Genomic DNA, 20,549 nt, shown 5'->3' on the forward strand with positions numbered 1-20,549 from the left:
GTGGCTCGTGAGTAACATGTTACTTACCAACCCCTTGGATGTTGCTCCCAGTGGCCCCAAAGCAGCTGCTTATTTTTGAATTCTTGGCTTGGAGGCAAGTTTTGGTTGCATAAAAACCCAGTATAAAGCCAAACAGAGCATTCTGCAGGCTGCCAGTCCACATAGGGGCTACCAAATAACCAATTTTAACTCTTATTTGCACCCACAAGAATTTTTTCATGCTTGTGTTGCTCCCCAACACTTTTTCCATTTGATTGCGGCTTACAGGTATAAAAGGTTGGGGATCCCTGCACTAGACTAACAGCCTACGTATACATATATCTAGTGAGTGTCTCCATCACCAACCAATGTCTGAGGAAATTACAACATGTAGATCAGGAGTGCACAACAGGCAAACCTCCAAACTACTGCAGGAAGTTGCAGTGTAACAACAACTGGGGAAGGTGATCCTGAGATTCATATACTGGTGGATAAAGGGAGTGGGAGTAACATGAGTCAGTAGGGGAAGTAGGACTCGTTTAATATAAATCTAGTTGACCTTGGCCAAACCCTGTTCCTCCCTGGCCATGCCCCTTATCAGATTGTGACCAAAGCAATACTACTTGGCACAGTGCCCCCATGCTTGTTTGACACCCCCCTACCACTTGCACAACTCTTTATCAGGCACTTGCTTTCTAACTCACTGCCCCCCCAATGCCAGTCACTCGCTCACACTCTCTCTCCTGATTGCACCCCTTCCCCACTTGCACCCAGGTCTGGACTGGGAGTCAAAATAGGCCCAGTCTCCCAGCAGCCCGATAAATAGTGACTGTCTATGGCATTTTACAGCAGCCCCTCTGGCATTTGCCGAATGCACAGATTGCCAGTCTGGCCCTGGTTGCTTCCGGCCCTGCCCTTTATACCCATGGTCCTTAGCTTCACTTATACCGGTGTAGAAATATGGCTGACTTCCATAAAATATGGGAAAGAAATTCTGCACTGGGTTTAATGAGCCTTGAGGTACATGCGCTGCCGTAATTAGCAGATAATTAAGATGCAAGCTGCAGAATAAGAGGGAATACAAAGAGAAGGGAGGAATATTTCAGGCCCCAGTGATGGCTGCCCTAGCCTGGTACAACAGCATTACTGTCCTGCATGGTAACAACACCCACGCACATCCACTGATCTGCTCCTGACACACTCCCACTTCCAGTCTCCCAGCCACACCCCATGTCTGGAAACCACCACCCTACACTGTCTGTCTCCCAACGCGCAGCTCACATACAGCCTTCATTTTCTTTCTTGTGCCGTGGGGAGTGACTGAAAGAACGGATCTGTGGCCCCCTCGCTACCCCATGACTTGGCCACTTGTTCTACTGTCACACTTACTGGAGCTACTGCAGGTTTCTCTCAGCAGCTGGGCTGGTGGCCAGTCTGTATAATCCGGGGAAGCGTGACTTCCTAGCACAGAATGGTGCACCTTGTTCCTTCGCCTACAGCCATGGTATTGACACTACCGAGTCAGAAGTAGGGAAAAATAATCCAGGGCAATGCAAAAAGGCTGAGGCCCCCTGCCAGAGGGGAAACACAACTTATACCAGGGATGGATGTCCAACCTGCAGGGCCCCTGTTGGCAGCTTCAAATCCCACCACCTTCTGGTTTCCCTATAAAGACAAAGTGCTGGAGCGTAGCTCATTGTCTACATAGAACCTACATTATATGTATATTTCAATTGATATATATATAAGTAGGAGCTGCCCTACTGCTTGTCTTGGCCGAGGCATCATTAACGAACACAAATGAAGGTAGCCACCTATAGGGTTGTGTTTCTCTCCACTGGTGAGAAGACTCAGGTTCAGCCACCCTCCATGACTGGCCTATTCCTCTTCTATCAAATCGTTTGCATACAGGCAGAAGCCAAGTTTTCTCCTCCAGCAAAGAAAACATAATTGGGGTTATGCAAAGACACTAAGTTTGTCCAGGAGCAGTATCCCATAGCAACTGATCATCAGGTAGATTTTACTGGTCACCTGTTTAAAAGCAAAGATCTTATTGGTTGCTATGGGTTACTGCTCCTGGGCAAACTTAGTGCCTTTTATTACATACAGGGGGATGCCTGCTATTGGCCTTAGATACTTTGCACTGTTTTACTGATGTCCCTGATAATGGTTGAGCAATAGGCTAAGGAAAAGAAACAGAAAATAATCCCAGTTTAAGTGTTACCTCCCATTTACCCATGAGATTGTCCCCAAAGAGTGGGCACAACCTGTCAATGGAAATTCTTCAATGAGAGCAAGTTGCATAAACTGACCATACGTGTAGCATTTGGTGTGGTTTTCTGTATGTGTATGTTGGGCAGACATTCACAACTGATATATTGGGTGGATAACGACCGGTTCTTTGATCAGGTAGGTTAGAAAAGTTCACCATGTTAGCAGCACTACCATTAGGGGGGTACTACAGTCAAAGGTCCCATGGCAGATATAAAAAATCCCCAAGAGACATAAAAGTGCAATCAGGGCCGCTGCTCCCTATAAGCAGAGTATGCAGTCTGCATAGGGCACCAACTCCCAGGGGGGGCACCATCCCAGCTGCTCAAAAAAAAAAATAACATACCCCCCAAAACTGTCCCGCCGGTTTTTATAGCACATCCCGCTGACCCGGATAGTTCAATCAATCTATGGGAGCAATTGGGGGCACTTACTATGGGGGCATGGTCTATGGGGGCTATTGGGAGCACCTACTATGGGGGCTATTGGGGGCACTTACTATGGGGGCATTGTCTATGGGGGATATTGGGGGCACTGTGTGTGGGGCCCCTATTGTAGGTGTTTTTTTTTATTTTTACTTCCGTAAAATTTGGGGGAGGGGGCACAAAAGTAAATTTCTGCTTAGGGCACCCATTTGGCCAGCAGCGGCCCTGAGTGCAATTAATGGATTGTAAGCTTGTAGGGGGAAGGGGAGGGTTTGGGTGAATTGTGGGTGGAGTTTTGGAATAATGGGGCAGGACTGGGGTGGACCAGGGGTGTGTGTGTCTATGCAAGTGCTGCCTTTTTTTTTTCATTCGGGCCCCATTCTAGTTGCGGACAAGGCCCTCTCCCATGGTCCCAGCTAACCAATGACTTGGACCTGTTAACTTAGTATTATGGGTTCCCTGGGATTCCTGAAAGTGGCTCTGCATGTTGGTTGGCATCAAGATGAGTCTTAACTTATCTTCACTTCCTGCTGTTCCAGTACTTCAGGCTACTGAACCGAACAATTGGAACAGTATATGGCCAGTGTATGGCTGCTTGTAAGGTATCTATCTTTTTGGCCTGTTATTGGTCAGATACTGAAGGGTTATGCCCAGTGTATGGCCACCTTTAGGGCAATGACACACAGAGCTACTTGTAACCAGCTACTTGTCACGCCTACAAATTGACAATACTGGTAATTGCATAGTGCCGCCTCTCCTTTCTCATTTGGATTAAATTATTTTGCTTTCTAGAAAATATTTAAAATTCTGTGGCAGATTTATTAGAGATGGAACTAGGTAGAATATAAAGGCATTCCCAGCAGTCATTTTCCCAATGTATTAACACTTTTCTGACAGAAAATTAGAGTTGCCATTATTTTTGCTAAAAAAATCTGGCTGCATGTTAAGAGGAGGGGGCAAGCCCATGAGGGGTGTAGCCATTATGTAAAAGAGGGGGGGCAACAGTTTAAAAGCAGGCGTGTCTGTGATGTGGGTGAGTTGGGCAGGTAAATAAAGATACAGGAGAGAATATGCAGACATGGAGACAGGACTGGGGAAGGGACAGAGCAAAATGTCAGATAACTACAAATTTACCAGCAAAGATATTGCTGGTAAATTTGTAATACTGGCCTTTCCTAGTTCTTACCCAGCTAGGTTGGCTAAATACCTGCAGGGTGACACCCCCAGGGTTGGACTGAAGTGGTGCAGGGCCCACCGGGGCTCCTGCCTCAGAGGCCTGTGCACCCCCCAAGGGGCCCCCACCATGGACTTCACCCCCCTGCAGGGGACCCCACCACCCATCTGACCCCCTCCCCCGAGCGTATGTAAATTAAACCTATCTTCAGCGAGTTGAGGGAGGGAGATCAGAAACTCGGGGGAGGGCCCCGCAGGGCCCATTGGGTTTTTATCCGAGAGCTCTCTAAAGCTGGGGGGCAGCAAGTATTGATTCTGGAAGTCACTTTAAATTTACCTTGCTGAGAGATGAAACCATGTATGGGAGGGGTTTGTGCTAGAATGGGTGTGGTCTATGAGCTAACGTTGGCCAACATAGCTAAAGAATTTTGCTGTATTCCATCCGTCCACCTTATTTTTTGCGTCACTAACAAATATGTTAAAAGCTACACAATCGAAAATGCAGCTTAAGGGCCGTGGCAGACGGGCGCCCGTGACAAATCTCCCTTGTCGCGGGCGACTAATCTCTCCGAAATGCCATCCCACCGGCGAGAATGTAAATCGCTGGTGGGATTACATATGCAGTGCCGAAATTGCCGAAGTTGCCTTGAAAGGAAACTTCAGCGATTTTGGCGCCGTGTATGCGATTCCACCAGCGATTTACATTCTCGCCGGTGGGATGGCATTTCGGGGAGAATTGTCGCCCGCGACAAGGGAGATTTGTTGTGAAGACACACAGAGCTACTAGTAGCAGCTACTTTTTCATGGCTACTAAACTCCAGAAAATACTGGAGACAATAGTGAGAATTGCTTCTGCTAAAACACACATAGAGATAATTATCAGTAGATGATCAGCATTGTCTGAAAATATGGGGCCATATTACCCCGCAGTACAACCACAAACTATCGCTACTATACAAATACATTGATGACCTAATTTTCTCAGGCATAATATTAAAGGGGTTGTTCACCTTGGAGTTAACCTTTAGTATGATGTAGAGTTTGCCCTTCTGTGACAATTTGCAAATGGTCTTAATTTTTTTATTAATTGTAATTTTCTTAGTTATTTCACTTTTTGTTCAGCAACTCAAGTCCAGTTTGGAGTTTTTAGCAGCTATCTGGTTGCTAGGGTCCAAATTACCTTAGTAACCAGGGACTGGTTTAAATGAGAGAATAACATATGAAAAGGAGAGGACCTAACCAGAATCAAATGGTATAACAAGTACCAATAAAATTGTAGCCTCACAGAGCAATACTGTTTTGGCTGCTGGGGTCAGTGACCCCCTTCTGAAAGCTGGAGAGAGTCAGAAGAAGGCGACAAATAATTAAAAACCTATAAAAAATAATGAAGAGCAATTGAAAACATTAACTTTAGTGAGCCACCCCTTCAAATGACAGTAAAACGTAGGTGCCTGTGTGTGTGTATATATATATATATATATATATATATAGTACTAAGAATATATCAGACCTATGAATTAATATATTTATTTTGAATATATATTGATATTGATGGAAGTAAAGCTAAGAAGCGACATGCTGCAGGCTCGGTGCCCCCCCCCCTGCCCCATTGGCTAGGGACTATATTTGAGCAGCAGCTGTAGGTATCCTGCAGTGTCAGCGCAGCCCTGAGAGACGGAACGTTCCATTCTGCGCTTATTCCCCAGTTACATTCCTCTCACAATATAATATATATATATAGATATATAAGTGGCGTTAGTATGAGTTTGCATAGTGCTGGCTGTTGCTGCGGGCAGAGCAGAGGTTAAAGGGATGATGCAGGCAGTGACCATGTGCAGCGCCAGTGTCTCCTTTCTTCCCTCCGTGCCAAGCTGTCAGCTGATGGGACTGATCACCCAAGCGTGGCGCAAGCAGCCAGATCATGTCTCCTGCCTCTCCCCTCCTTCCCATTCACAGCTTTTCCCACCCTCCCTCATATGGGGTCCCCCAACGTGCCCCCCTATGTTAGCTATCCCCCACAGCTGCCCGCTGCCTTGTGCCTGCGCCGGTTCGGCCCGCTGCTGGCCGTGTCTCTGCGCGGAGGGCCAGGCATGGGCAGGCAAATAGTCCTTTGTTTACATGCAATAGCTTACTCTGCGGAAGAAGGGCTGGGATTAGGCTGGCGAGGGGGAAGGTGGGGGGGGGGGGGAAGCAGGAGGGGGAGGGGAGCTGTTTCTGATCTCTCACCAGCTGTTTCCCGCCTTGCAACAGACATCAGCTGCAAACACACACACACACACTCACATAGAGAGGCAGAGCACAAGGAGAGACAGACAGACACCTCCCCCTGAGTTGCTGGGACATCCTATACACTACTACACACCATTGATCCCCATGCACACAGCAGCCCCTCATCAATAAGGCTGATCCAGGATTCCATAGAGAGCAGCAGAGAGAAGAGGGGGGCCCCTGCTGTGGAGCTGGGGGGGTGGGAGGGGTGCAAGCTGGCTTTGGGGCAGGGGGATCTCCGCTGCTGCTGCTGACTGCTATGGAGTATTTCATGATGCCCGCGCAGAAAGTCCCTTCCCTGCAGCACTTCAGGAAGACGGAGAAAGAAGTGATTGGGGGGCTGTGCAGGTAGGTGCCCCCCGGGGTGCATGGGGACATGGGATCACCTTGCATTGCAGCGCCATGTACAGTCACAAGGAGGAGGCGGGGGGGCAGCTGGGCTCTTATACACACGGGGGTCCCCTGTCTGTGCTGCACCCCAATATCCGTGCGCTGCGGGGCGGCAGTGGGAGCAGGAAGTGTGCCTGGGGGGGACGGAGTGTTCGGGAAGGGCACGGGGGGAGATTTGTCAGTTGCAAACAGACCCACGTGGTGCTGCTGGGCCGGCCATGCTGCGGAGCTGGGAGCAGCCAACAGGCACAACACTGGGCAGGGGCACTGGGGCAGCTCTCCCTGGGGGGGGGGTAGGAGAGATTTGCCCCGGTGTCACTGCTCAGCACACACACCTCCCGCCCGCTCAGCTGATCTCCCACCATTTGCATGGGAATGGGGCAGGTTGGTGCAAGCGGGGCGCTAATTACCCAGCTGCGCTAATTGCACTGTTAATTGGGGGGGTAATTACTAACCCAAAGCAGTGAGCGCGTTGGGATTGTGTAGCGAGGTTGTGTTTGTTGCACAGTGTTTGTGTTCATACACAGGCACACCCCTGTACACATATGTGCTGCTCTGTCATGGGCACACACACACACAGGGCGCTGCTGCCTACCCATGCCAACACGTGTTCCCCAGTAGAACTATAGCTCCCTGTATCGCTCCCAGGGTGTAGTGGAGATTTCCTATGAAACTACAGCTTCTGGCATCCTGTTACAGGCGCTGCTGGGAGATGTAGTTCATATCCATCAGGAGAAGGGGGAGGCACAGGAATTTAAGGTGAATATAATGTGATTTCCATGGGGAAGCCGCTGCGCTAACACGTTGCTGCAGGTTATGTGTGTGTGTGCAACACGCCCCCTCACTTGTCTGGCTGCACTGCCCCCCCCCTCCCGTTCGTTTTGTTGTTGCCCCTGGTGGCGGTGGCTAAGATACCCCGGCGCTGTGTAGGCAGATTGGCCCAATGCACCCGGGAGGCTCGTTATCCCCGAAGCCCCTCCGGTGACCTTGCCGCCTGTCCCCATGTAGACGAAGGCGTGTGTGGGGAAAGCGAACAGCGCAGACGGGCCTGGCAGTGACTGTGCAGCCCGCCTGGAGTAGGAGTGTCTGGGCCCCGGGGCACGCCGGGTAATGTAGTTCATCGGCGCGCTGGGCGGCGGGAAGTGTAGTCCGTTTGTTGGCCATGCGTTCTCCCAGCACAAAGCGTGGCCCAGGAGCAGGTCATGTGACCCACAGATGGAGCTGGGATTGGAATTTCCTATTTGAAATGACTGTAAAATGCGCGATGGCCCGTCCTGCGCAGTGTGGAACCTGAAGTAAAACCCCACATCAAAATGTCTAGATATTATATATTCATGTTCCAGTCTCATGCTCACTGAAGTGGCAGTGTCATTTATATTTTCAGTTATGTGTAATTGTGGCCTGTAAAAATTCTGTTTGTGTTAATGGACGAACCAGTATCCTGGGAGTGAGCACTCCTTTCCCCTTTGGCTAGGGACATTGTAGTTGCCATTATGTCAGATTTACTTCAGTAGCCAGGCTTTGTTGTCACACTAGCCAAGCACCTAACGTATAGGGTGCTGTATGAAGAATTGGTTAATTGCCCCACTACAGACATGCTGGGAACTTGTCATAAGAGAAGCGGCTGTGCAGTTGGTTAGCTTTTATCATCCAGTGACACGCTCTTCTCAGATTGGAGGAAGGCTGCTCTATTGGGTTTGTTTTACATGATTGTAGGTGTGAGTAAATGGGTCAGGGCTAGGACTAGGGAACTGGCTCAGAAAACAGTTGCTATGTGAAGCAGTGATACACATGGATGTTCCGGCTTTATTTACACTGCAGACATTTGGGTCAAATAGAGCTGTTCTGTATGCCAAAGGAATATCCCAGGCTTGCTAAACTTTTTGGCAGTGACATTGGCATCAAGTATTTATATTTTCTTTTTTAAGACCGTTATGGTAAATACTGGGCATGGGGCGACCCTGTGTGTCCCTGTTATTTGATTCTGTTGGACTGAGGTGGCTGGTCCGGTTAATCAGGGACATTATTACATTTCAAGAGGTGGTTCACCTTTACCTCTTTGTATGTTACAGAAGGGCTAATTATAAGCAACTTTTCAAATGATCTACATTATTTTTTATTGTTTTTGAATTATTTGCCTTCTTCTCATGATTTTGAAATGAGGGTCGCTGACCCCAGCACTAACTATTGTTCTGTGAGGCTTCATTTTTATTACTTATATGGATAGGAAAGGACCTGAATAAAAAATATCAGTCTCTCATTCAAACCTCTCCCTGGTTGCAAAGGCAATTTTAAACATAGCAACCAAGTACCTGCTGAAATTCCAAACTGGAGAGCTTCTAAACAAAAAGTGAAATATTTACAAAAGGCCAATTGCAAATTCCATTAGAATATTTCTCTCAAACATCATGCTAAAAGTGAATGGGAACAACTCCTTTAATGTTTCAGAATCCTATTGTCAGATTGCACTATGTAGTTACATCTAATCCAGCAAAGGGGTGGGGAGGAGTTGGAGCACGCTGCATTTGTTGTTTTTCTGCATTTATATAGAGCCGACATAGTCTGCAGCACTTTACATAGATTATACATCTTTCATATCAGTCCCTGCCTCAGTGGAGCTCACAGTTTCAGTCCCTATAACATAGTTCTGGATTGGAGGAGGGGAACAGTAAATTGCATCTCTTTTCATAAATGAAGCTGTTTGGAAATATGACGTATGTATTTCCACCCATGTGTTTTGTCCCATAGAAAATAATAAAACCAATTTTGTTCTCACCTTACGTGGTACGTGGCATAGCCCTTGCTTGGTATGGCTGACCATCTCTGTTAGCGTTAAACGGCATATAACTTGGCAAATCTTTCGGTTTATGATTTAGACCCTTTTCTGATCTTTCTTCTGCCACCCAAACTGATTCCTGGTTGGTAGGGATGCTGCCGCTAGCAATTAAATGGCAGTTTCATACAACAGACCTATAGAATGAAAAAAAAAGTTATATTTTTCAAAAGCTATAAAAAAGTAGAGCAGTTGGTACAGGTATGGGATCCCTTATCCGGAAACCCATTATCCAGAAATCTCCGAATTACGGAAAGCCCATCTCCCATAGACTCCATTTTAATCAAATAATTCAGAATTTTAAAACTTAATTCCTTTTTCTCTGTAATAATAAAACAGTACCATGTAATTGATCCCAACTAAGATATAAATATTCCTTATTGGATGCAAAACAACCCTATTGGGTTTAATTAATGTTTTATTGATTTTTTAGTAAACTTAAGGTATGGCGACCCAAATTACGGAAAGACCCCTTATCTGGAATACCTTTGGTCCCGAGCATTCTGGATAATGGATCCTATATGTTTGAATGTCTAGACTGTGACTTTTAAATCACAATTTTTGAGCCAAAGTAGAACCAGGATATAGGTCAAAATACTAATATCTGCCAAAACAATTGTAGCTGCAAAATGATTTAGTGTGCCTTGCCCACAGTTACTTGCTGCTGCTACTACTCTGTTGCATATTGGAATGTAGTGCAGTTGACGCAGTACTTGGTGCAGTTGGCACGTGGTGCTTTTGAAGTTAAGATGTAAAAGTTGAACCCAATTTTATTCAGTTTGTGACTAAAAAGATCAACATTTCAGTGACCGTGTAGTTGCAGCTGAGAGGCATGCCAGAAGGACAGGGTAAGCGCTATGGCCATTGGGTAAAATAAGCCCTGTGTGCCATTGGCATAAAACTACCCATGACTTCCTGTTCTTGTTTTCTGGCTGTCAGATATGGGGAATGAATGGCTGCATACCCACCCCATAACGGACATGACCTTGAGCTTTATTGCTTTCAGTATGGCATCTGCTGCTGCGCTTTCTCTGCCCGCTTGGCACATTACCCATCAGGTAGGTGTAGGGTCACAGCCTGCACTAGGAGCCAGCCGCTCAGTAACTCCACATTCACTGCTAGGGGGACCGGATGCCTTGCAAAAACAATTGGTGGATAATAGAGCGTCTCTCCTGGTTTTATTGTTCTCTCTTATCCTATTTGCTCTCTCAGGTGTCTTATTACCCTTAGCTGTCCTCTTGTTAATCCCACTATATGACTAAGCCTAACGATCAAGAAGGGAAAAGATTTGGTGGGGGCAGGAAACAAGAGTTCCCCTTCAAGACACCTCCCTTGTTCCCCCCCCTGAGGGGTTCAGCTGCCTTCCTACTCCCCCTGTATTGTCATCTGGAAGTGATTACAAAACCCTGAGGGGAGGGGGGTAGTCCTTAGATCCGGCTTCCATTCCCTCCGAAGAGGGGCCACACACAGAGGTCCTTTAATGGGTCACACTGTGCACAGACTGCAAGTAAACTGCTCTGACTTCTAACTTCATCAGGCCTAGAGCGCACTGAGCATATGTACGTCTATAAAACATGTTAGTAGGTATGCATGTATTGGCCCGCTGCTACCCTGAGCAGTTGCACAGCAGTACTGCAGGGCTGTCTTATAAACTGGAGTATTTGGGTTTATCTTATGAACTACGTTGTTCACCCATCCCTATACGTGGACTAATATTCACCTCTCCCTCTATATGGTCTGACATTAGATATACATATCATATTTTACATATGTCTGCCACTGATAACATTAACAATTAATATTTTTTCCACAGCCTTGCCAACATCCCTTTAACTCCAGAAACACAGCGAGATCAAGAGCGGCGGATTCGGCGGGAGATTGCCAATAGCAATGAGCGGCGCCGGATGCAAAGCATCAATGCTGGCTTTCAGTCACTGAAAACGCTTATCCCACACACTGATGGGGAAAAATTGAGCAAGGTAAGTAGAGAAATCTTCCTAGAAGTAGATCATTCTGCTATGGAAATAACCTTTGCTGAGGTGATTTAGGGCAGTGTTTTTCAACCTTTTTTGGGCAAAGGCACACTTGTTTCATGAAAAAAATCACGAGGCACACCACCATTAGAAAATGTTAAAAAATTTAACTCTGTGCCCAGCAGCAGTGCCCCCCTAGTACACTGGTGCCCCCCTAGTACACTGGTGCCAAGAGCAGTGCCCCCCTAGTACATTGGTGCCAAGAGCAGTGCCCCCCTAGTACATTGGTGCCAAGAGCAGTGCCCCCCTAGTACATTGGTGCCCAGCAGCAGTGCCCCCCTAGTACATTGGTGCCAAGAGCAGTGCCCCCCTAGTACATTGGTGCCCAGCAGCAGTGCCCCCCAGTACATTGGTGCCAAGAGCCAGCCCCCCTAGTACATTGGTGCCCAGCAGCAGTGCCCCCATAAGTCAGTGTGCCCCGTGGCCCCCCCTAATAAATTGGTGCCCAGCAGCATTTTACTTCTGCTCTTCGGCGGCTTCAGCAGCATCTTCCCCTCACGCGCGCCGCCTCTGCACTTCTGCCTACACGCGACCGCACACAGGCCTTTTTATAACGTTGCGCCCCGTGCGTACTGACGTCACCCGTACACACGGGGCGCAACCAATGACAGGGCCCGGATTTTATTAAAGTGGTCCCGAGCTACTAAGAAAAACTGTAGCATCGCCGGGCCCCCTTTGAAAGTAAAAATTGCGGCCCTGCCTACGGCACACCAGGCAACATCTGGAACAGTGGTTGAAAAACGCTGATTTAGGGGGTCTAAAGCAGAAATTCCTGTAGTCCCTAGGTATAGCTGGGGAGATAGTTACTGCACCAACTGCAGTTGGGATAATAGGAAGAGACTATGGATGTGGGTAGCAGGTATATATAATGTGGGTATATAGATAAAGGAGGGGAAAATGTGCCTATAGCAGTGGGGAGGATAATAGCCTCTGGGAAGGGACTGTGGCTGCGGGATAGCAGGTATAGTATGGAGAGATGGTGCCTATAGTAGCAGTGGGGGGATAATAGCCTCTGGGAAGGGACTGTGGCTGTGGGATAGCAGATATAGTAGGGAGAGATGGTGCCTATAGTAGCAGTGGGGGGGATAATAGCCTCTGGGAAGGGACTGGGGCTGTGGGATAGCAGGTATAGTAGGGAGAGATGGTGCCTATAGAAACAGTGGGGGGATAATAGCCTCTGGGAAGGGACTGTGGCTGTGGGATAGCAGGTATAGTAGGGAGAGATGGTGCCTGTAGTAGCAGTGGGGGGGATAATAGCCTCTGGGAAGGGACTGGGGCTGTGGGATAGCAGGTATAGTAGGGAGAGATGGTGCCTGTAGTAGCAGTGGGGGGGATAATAGACTCTGGGAAGGGACTGGGGCTGTGGCATAGCAGGTATAGTAGGGAGAGATGGTGCCTATAGTAGCAGTGGGGGGATAATAGCCTCTGGGAAGGGACTGGGGCTGTGGGATAGCAGGTATAGTAGGGAGAGATGGTGCCTATAGTAGCAGTGGGGGGATAATAGCCTCTGGGAAGGGACTGTGGCTGTGGGATAGCAGGTATAGTAGGGAGAGATGGTGCCTATAGTAGCAGTGGGGGGGATAATAGCCTCTGGGAAGGGACTGGGGCTGTGGGATAGCAGGTATAGTAGGGAGAGATGGTGCCTATAGAAACAGTGGGGGGATAATAGCCTCTGGGAAGGGACTGTGGCTGTGGGATAGCAGGTATAGTAGGGAGAGATGGTGCCTATAGAAACAGTGGGGGGATAATAGCCTCTGGGAAGGGACTGTGGCTGTGGGATAGCAGGTATAGTACGGAGAGATGGTGCCTATAGTAGCAGTGGGGGGGATAATAGCCTCTGGGAAGGGACTGGGGCTGTGGGATAGCAGGTATAGTAGGGAGAGATGGTGCCTGTAGTAGCAGTGGGGGGGATAATAGACTCTGGGAAGGGACTGGGGCTGTGGGATAGCAAGCTGACGGCATTACATAGTTTTGCCCAACCTATTTTCCTTTATTGGGTGGAAGGGGTGGTTGGAGTGTTAGGGCTATATTGTCTCTCTTGCTCCAAAGCCCTGAAAAACTGTATTGCATAGTGCATATATAGGGCAAAGTTCCAGCGTGCTATAAATGTATAGACATTTATTGTTTATACTTCCCTGGTAGTACATGATAACAAACTTAGTGTACTTTTTTTATCTTTCAAAATTTTGCAAATATCTATTAAAACATACTGGTATAGATTACTTGGCAAGAACAAGCCAGTCATTTTCTTTGTAAGTAAATGCATAAAATGTGTTTGCTATTTCTACTGTAGTTTGATGTGATTTCCCCTTTAGAACAGTGTTATATGGGGAAATTGAAATTTCAAGAATTTTGTCAATCTCTTGGACTTGCCAGGTCAGGCATAAATTTCTGAGCGGTAATCACTTGACCCACTAATGCACCAACCTGTAATCATTCTCTTTAGCCTTGTGTGATTTACTTAGTGGCCCATTTAAAGGGCCCACGTGGCAGCACTAAAAGCTCTCATTTATTTGCCTGTGTGAAGCAATTTAAGATCACTGGCCTAAGGAAATCCACTTTCTCCCTAGGCCGCAATCCTGCAACAGACGGCAGAATATATATTCTCTTTGGAACAAGAGAAGACTAGGTTATTACAGCAGAACACACAGCTCAAGAGGTTTATACAGGTAAGTACAAAATGCAAATGTGTCTCTGTACATTTAATTATCAGTCTCAGTATAAATTTAGTATCTGGCATTCCTCTGTTAACCTCTGAATTACACAAAAAATTGGTGGTAAAAAAAACTTAGTGAAGCTGGCCATACATGGCCAGATTTGGTCTGGCAATTTGGCTAATTTTGACAGAAACCTAAAGGTGCCCATATGCATGTATGGCCACTATTCCTGTATTTATCCATACAGCTTGCAGGCCAGCTGGTGATATGATGGTGATTATCAGCCAGTAGCAAAGCTTCATGTTTCCTTCTGTTTCTGGCAGGAGTTTAATGGTTCCTCTCCCAAGAGGCGGAGGGCGGAAGATAAAGATGAGGGGATCGGCTCTCCTGATATCTGGGAGGAAGAGAAAGCGGACGATCTCCGGAGGGAAATGATTGAGCTGAGGCAGCAACTGGACAAAGAACGCTCTGTGCGGATGATGCTGGAAGAGCAGGTAGGCTTTGGCCAATTACTGGAGCCCCTGTGAGCAAGTGGTTGTGGGAAATTGCTTGCTTGAGTCCTTGCTCCCCTGTAAGGTAACACTGTGGATTCATAAAGCGCATGCAGATCCGATTCAGTCTGCTGAAATCTGGTACATTATAAATTTATTTGTATTGTCATTAGAGGGTAACTGCAAATTGCTTAAACATTTCTAAAAAAAAAACACTGTTCTCTCTAGCATGGCTAGACAATGGCACATTAATAATTCCTATAGCCAAGTAATTGTAGCTGAACCTTTCTGACCGCTTGCTTTGATTGGCTGACAGGTACGGGCCCTGGAAGCTCACATGTACCCTGAGAAGCTGAAGGCGCTAGCTCAACAAATCCAGCAGCAGGAGGATGGGGGGCAGGCCTCAGGGGAGCAGCTCCAAAACATAGACAGGGAAGAGCAGCATCTTCATTCTCAGGTGAGTGTGGATTTCACGGCTCAGTCAGCACCTGTTGTGCCCCTGCTTCTCAACATTCTGATTATTCTCCCTCCTTGTTTCATTCTGCAGCCTAATCTTTTTCTCTCACCCCTGTTGCCTCCTCAACTCATTTCATGCCAAAAAAAAGTCCATTTTCATAATGATAGAGGGAAGCATTGCTGACAGTTTGATTATGGGTACATTTTTTTAAGATAATAAATAACCAAATTTCTATCACCTCCTTCCCATTCAATAGCTGTTACCGCCTCATCTACCGCTGGCCCCGACTCACCACCCCACAGTTATTGTTCCTGCCCCTCCGCCGCCTTCCCACCACGTCAATGTTGTGACTATGGGACATTCCTCTGTAATCAGTTCTGTGTCTACATCTCGCCAAAATCTGGACACAATCGTGCAGGTGAGTAGGGAGGGGAGAATCCCGCTCATAGCATTTCACGGATAGGTTTCAAAACTCCGCTGCTAAGGGAGAACCAAACAGTGCATTGTAGGCTCAGCCTGATTATTTGTCCCTTGGATACCTCTAGAATTAGAAGGGTTCAGCCTGACCAAATTTGGACTTCAAATACATTTGAAAGCCCTGAAATGTGTATTGTGACACACTGAATGATGTAGTAACACCCAAGCAGACACTGGATATGGATGTCCAACAAAGGCCTTACCTAAGTGAGAGGGTTGCCCAAAGCCAGTATTATCGGCTGTTATGGAAGTGGATCTGCCTTTTTGAATCATTAACATACATGTTGGTTTCCATTTTAGGCAATACAGCACATTGAGGGCACACGGGAGAAGCAGCTGCAGGAAGAAGAGCTGAGGAGAGCAGTCATCGTCAACGCACCTCGTCCCTGTGGCGAATCGGACACTGCGTCGGACACAGAATGTGATGACAGCGATGCAGAGCAAAGCAAGGATGATGCAATGGGAGACCCCTGACATCCGCTGCCCACCCTAAGGGGACAAAATGAAAGACTGGGAGTAGTCGAAGGGGACACAGCTACCAGGATACAAAAGGGGAACCATCTTTGGCTGCCTTCCTCTTTTGCTGGCCACCTTCCCAAAACCAATAGGGTCTTCACTGCTGCAGTATGCAATGCTGGCCTCAAAGATACTGTAATGAGGTTCATGTCAATGGAGTGAGGGTTAAAGCACTAAGGGATTGCCCCCTGCTCTGTTAAGCTGCAAGGGATTCTGGGAAGAGGGATAATTCTGGCAGCTTGCAGATCTATATAAAGCAGCAGTTCCTTCATTTATAAGCATGTTGAAGCTTAGGTCAGTGCCCACCCTGTGGTGGAGAGAGGGTTTGGTTAAAGAAGGCTAATTCTCAGATGCACAGTGTTCAGAATCTCAGTACAGAATTGGTCATTTCTCAAAATGTGCTTTCAGACCCTACTTGGGAATATATTTAATGGAGCACTAAATTAACATGCTGGTGCTGATAAAATGTTGGGCACCCACTTCATTTAGGCAGGTCTCTATCCTTCTGGCCCAGGCTGGTGGGCCTCTTCCATAGAAATCGCAAAGGCCGGTGTTACTTCTACTATGGTGCCATGTTTTATCCTCACAAGTATTGCCTATTAAAGGTGGGAAGCACGTGCAGTATAGTAATCTTGCTAACAGTACTATACTTCTCATGGACCCTGCTTGGTTTGGCATAGGATAGTTGACATGGTGGCACCGCCTGGGGCAAAGGTTAGCACTTTGCCTCACTGTGGGGGCCAAACAAATTGCCACCCCCAGTGTTTTCATATCACCCAAGCCAGTTTTTCTGCTGGTGAATAGACATTGCCCTTGCTGCTCCCTATTGACTACTGGAAGCTGCCTGCAAATAAAAGCATTTCTGGGCTAATAACTGCCTGTTGCTTCTTTTTCAAAACGCTTCCAAGTCAAAGGGGAGCGGCAGACATTGCTGGAGCATAATCATTTGAAATCCAAACCCTTAATGTAAATGGAAACTGATTTTAAGTTGGTTTCACACCTTTATTTGAATGGAAGGAACGACATCTGTTGAGATCTATCTCCTGAGTAACCTGCTCATATAAGTCTAATTCTGTGCTATGGGGTAAGCTACATGGTATGCATGTAGTACTGGTTGCCCAAGCAACCTACAAATCAGGGGTTCTTTGCTGCAAGTAGAAGTGCCTTCAGGATTTCAGCTTATTTGAAATCCTGCCTTGGTAGCTCAGTTACTGAGAACTGCTAGCCCTGCTCCAGCAGGATTCCCATTTGCCGCCACCATAGCGTTTAATACACCGTTTACACCGCAGTGACCTTTGCTTTAATTTACTGACCCTTCAAATTCATGGAAGAACTGCTGCTTTCTGCGTTTTATGTTAGTTGCCGAGAGTACCCTCTATTAAACCTTCATCGACAGGACAGCATAACCTTGTTGGTAGGCCCCTGCTGGAGGAATGTCTGTTCAGTTAAACCTCCAAATCACATTGAACTACAACTCTCAGCTGTAGTTAAACCCCATTTGGAAGGCTGCAAGTTGCTTGTGTCAGCCTTGCAATTAAAAATGGGGTTACCAGCTTCACATTACAAACAAATATCTCTTCATAGACTAATACAAGGCGTCTTAAATCCCCTCATCCCCCCCCCCACCTCCTTTTTCCTCCCTGCATTTCTGCCATTTTCGGCAGAAGTTTACTGCCCTTATTGCTTCCTTTATACTGTATGACTTTTGTGACTTTTAGGGCACGTGGAAGGGGGAAGAGCAATGTATACTTTGCAACTTCCGATTTTGCCTGTCGAGATTTTAAGCTGCAGACCTTATACCATGGTGGTATATAGTGCAGTACCCTGCCGTAGTAAGGCACCAACCCAATTATGCTGTTTTTTTTTTTTTGTATACAAATGGGGCATTTCTACTGTGGTGGTGCAAAGGTGCACAATCTCACCCCTCTATCCTTCGCACGTAGAGTTGCCACCATTTACCTTTAACATGTCCACATAGAGCATGGCTCTGTGATCAGCACAAATGCATGCTGCAGACTGCACTTGTTCCTAAGTAGCCATGCAACATGCTGACTTTGATCACAAGTGAGCCATTGAACAAGGGGGATTTGTACATGTGGCCAGTGTTTAGGGATGAGATGGCAGCTGTACATTTTAGGCCAGGTTCTAAGGGTTCTCCTACTTGGGCAAGGATTGAATAAACTGACAAAGCTGCTTTAATAAAACCTTGGCTTGAGAAGGAGAAACTATATAAACCCTGGCCTTCCAGCACAAGGTGAGCAGACTTCAGCTTTATTCAGGATGCCCACGGTAAACACTGTGTTCTGGGATTCCATTGCCAAAGTCTGCTCCCCTTCCGCTGGTAGCACTGAAGTTGTGATTTCAGCCTTCCCAAATCATAAGCACTTAAATCTCATTGTATCGAGTTCTCTTTATTTCTGGGGATTGTCGCTTCTGTAATGATGCTTTCAGGGCATGATTGGTTCCCGGGGGCCATATTGGCAGGCAGGTGGATACAACTTCAGTTCTCTATCTTCTCCCCTCTGCAAATGAACATTTTGGAACATCTTGTCGGGAGCTCCTCTACAAAGTTACATACGCCTCTGTATGTATGTCTCTGCACCCGTGTTTTAAACTTGGGGCCAGATATTGGACTGAGTCGTTTGAGCAGGGCTCTACGCAATCATACATAATAGGTTTGCATTTAATGTAGAAATGCATGGCTTGTAAGTCCGTAACTGGCCGCCCATTAGCAATAAAGTAAGGTTTTCCTTGGAAATATTACACATTTCATCCTGCAGCTAAAGGGTAAATATATCCACAAAGGTGCAGCATTCATTTTTGCAATCATTGTTACTCCCTTTCCCTGGTGCAACCAACTGAATAACGAAAAACAGAATTTGGTACAGTCCAGCATCCAATGACAGAATTGCCTGAGTAATGCTGTTTAACCAATCATCTTCCTCCTCACTGAGGGCTGGTAGTTTGAGTTAGTTGGTTGCAACAGGAAAAGATTCTCACCACATAAGGTACATACATTTGCACCTGCTGCATCTTGATGGATAATATTGGTGCCCTTTAGTTCTTTATACGTTAGGCTGTTACCTGTAATTGCCATAACTGGGGCAGTTGTTTCAGATGGAGGGCGGCGTGAGCCAATGAAGGCCCAACCTGTACTGTTGCAACTCATTTGGGGTCTTTTATAAACAAGGCATATAGTAAGCAAATATTATTGTGCCTAAGGAGTTGCTTCTATGTGGCACAGGCCTTTAATTCCACAGCCTGACACAGAACCCATTCCAACCTTAATCTTAGCCCCTCTGCAAACCTGAAACCCCCAATGCTGCAACATGTTCATTTCCAGATCTTTCTGGGGACAACCCAGCAATGGCTCTGCCCCTGCCCCCCCCCCCCCAGTCTGTTATTTTGTTGTGGGGTCTAGACAAATCTTCCTGTCATTGTTTTTGTTAATTTTTTTTTTTTTTTTTTACCATTTCAGCTCTTGTGTTTATGGAGAAAAAGAAGCTATTTTATATTTTGTTAAGAAAGTGACATTAAAAAACAAAAAAACCTTGCAAGGCAGTCGCCTTTGTAAAGAAACAGAATAAAATGTTTGTACCTTGTTTTTTAGAAAGCTTGTGTTCCTGCTTGTGTTACTGGGGGGGGGGGGGGGGGTTGTGCAAAGCTGGCAGCGGCCCTGTGCTGCCACTGACACTTTCCCTGGTTTATGGATGGCAGTGTGTGTCACCAAATTGCACCCCAATGTGATACGTGGTAAAGGAGAACTAAACCCTAAAACTGAATATGACAAAGTGCTGTATTTGATATACTGAACTTATTGTGCCCACTCAGAGGTTCCCCCATCCAGGACTTCATAGTTGTGCCCACTTTGCCCCATGATGGTCAGTGGTGAGTGTTCATGTGACTGGCTGCAGATCCTGCATTGGCTGAATGTATTTCCTGCCCAATCAATATTATGGTTGTTTTAGAGTATGGCAGAGAGGGCATTAACTGTAGGTCCCTGGTATTATAGGGGGACCCTATTAGGAAAAGAATCCTGGTAAAAGCACAAGGACATATACTGTTGGCATTAGTTGCTATTCACTGACATTCACTTTCCAAACATCTGATTGGGTAATGAGAAGACCTGATTATGATCCCAGCCTAAGGGTGAAGACACACACAGCTACTAGTAGCAGCTACTTGTCATGGCTACTATAAAAATAAAAAAAAAAAAAACAATGCTGATCATTTACTGATAATTGTCTCTATGGGTGTTTTAGCAGAGGCCAATTCTCAGTATTGTCTATGGCAGGGGATTTTCTGGCATTCAGTAGTTGTCAAAAAGGAGCTGCTACTAGTAGCTCTGTGTGTCTTCACCAGCTACTTGTTGGGGCTACTAAAATAGACACTGATAATCCTCTCTACGTGTGTTTTAGCAGAGGCAATTCTCACTACTGTCTATGGCAGGGGATTTTCTGGCCTTTAGTAGCTTTAACAAGTAGCTGCTACTAAGTAGCTCTGTGTTCTTACCCTAAAGTTGGCTATACAAGGGCCAATTGTAGCTGCCGATATAGGTCCCTTAGACTGATTCGGCAGC

General features: G+C 46.6%; 1 protein-coding gene across 3 annotated transcripts; it reads left to right on the forward strand.

The window, feature by feature from the left end:
* Positions 1 to 6,054: 6,054 nt before the first annotated feature.
* On the forward strand, positions 6,055 to 19,583 carry tfap4 (transcription factor AP-4 (activating enhancer binding protein 4)). Of its 3 annotated transcripts, none has more exons than NM_001130369.1 (7): positions 6,224 to 6,464; positions 11,153 to 11,318; positions 13,943 to 14,041; positions 14,353 to 14,523; positions 14,837 to 14,977; positions 15,234 to 15,395; positions 15,755 to 16,844. In NM_001130369.1, exons 1-7 carry the CDS (start codon positions 6,376 to 6,378, stop codon positions 15,926 to 15,928), a joined length of 1,002 nt encoding a protein of 333 aa, NP_001123841.1. In that variant the 5' UTR covers positions 6,224 to 6,375; the 3' UTR covers positions 15,929 to 16,844. The 3 variants fall into 3 exon arrangements, with proteins under 3 accessions (XP_017952543.1, NP_001123841.1, XP_012825623.1); XM_012970169.3 differs by lacking the exon at positions 6,224 to 6,464 and adding an exon at positions 7,308 to 7,613 and having other exon boundaries at positions 15,755 to 19,583; XM_018097054.2 differs by lacking the exon at positions 14,837 to 14,977 and having other exon boundaries at positions 6,055 to 6,464; positions 15,755 to 19,583.
* Positions 19,584 to 20,549: the final 966 nt, after the last annotated feature.

This window comes from Xenopus tropicalis, chromosome 9, assembly GCF_000004195.4.
Source record: "Xenopus tropicalis strain Nigerian chromosome 9, UCB_Xtro_10.0, whole genome shotgun sequence".
Classification (NCBI taxonomy): domain Eukaryota; kingdom Metazoa; phylum Chordata; class Amphibia; order Anura; family Pipidae; genus Xenopus; species Xenopus tropicalis.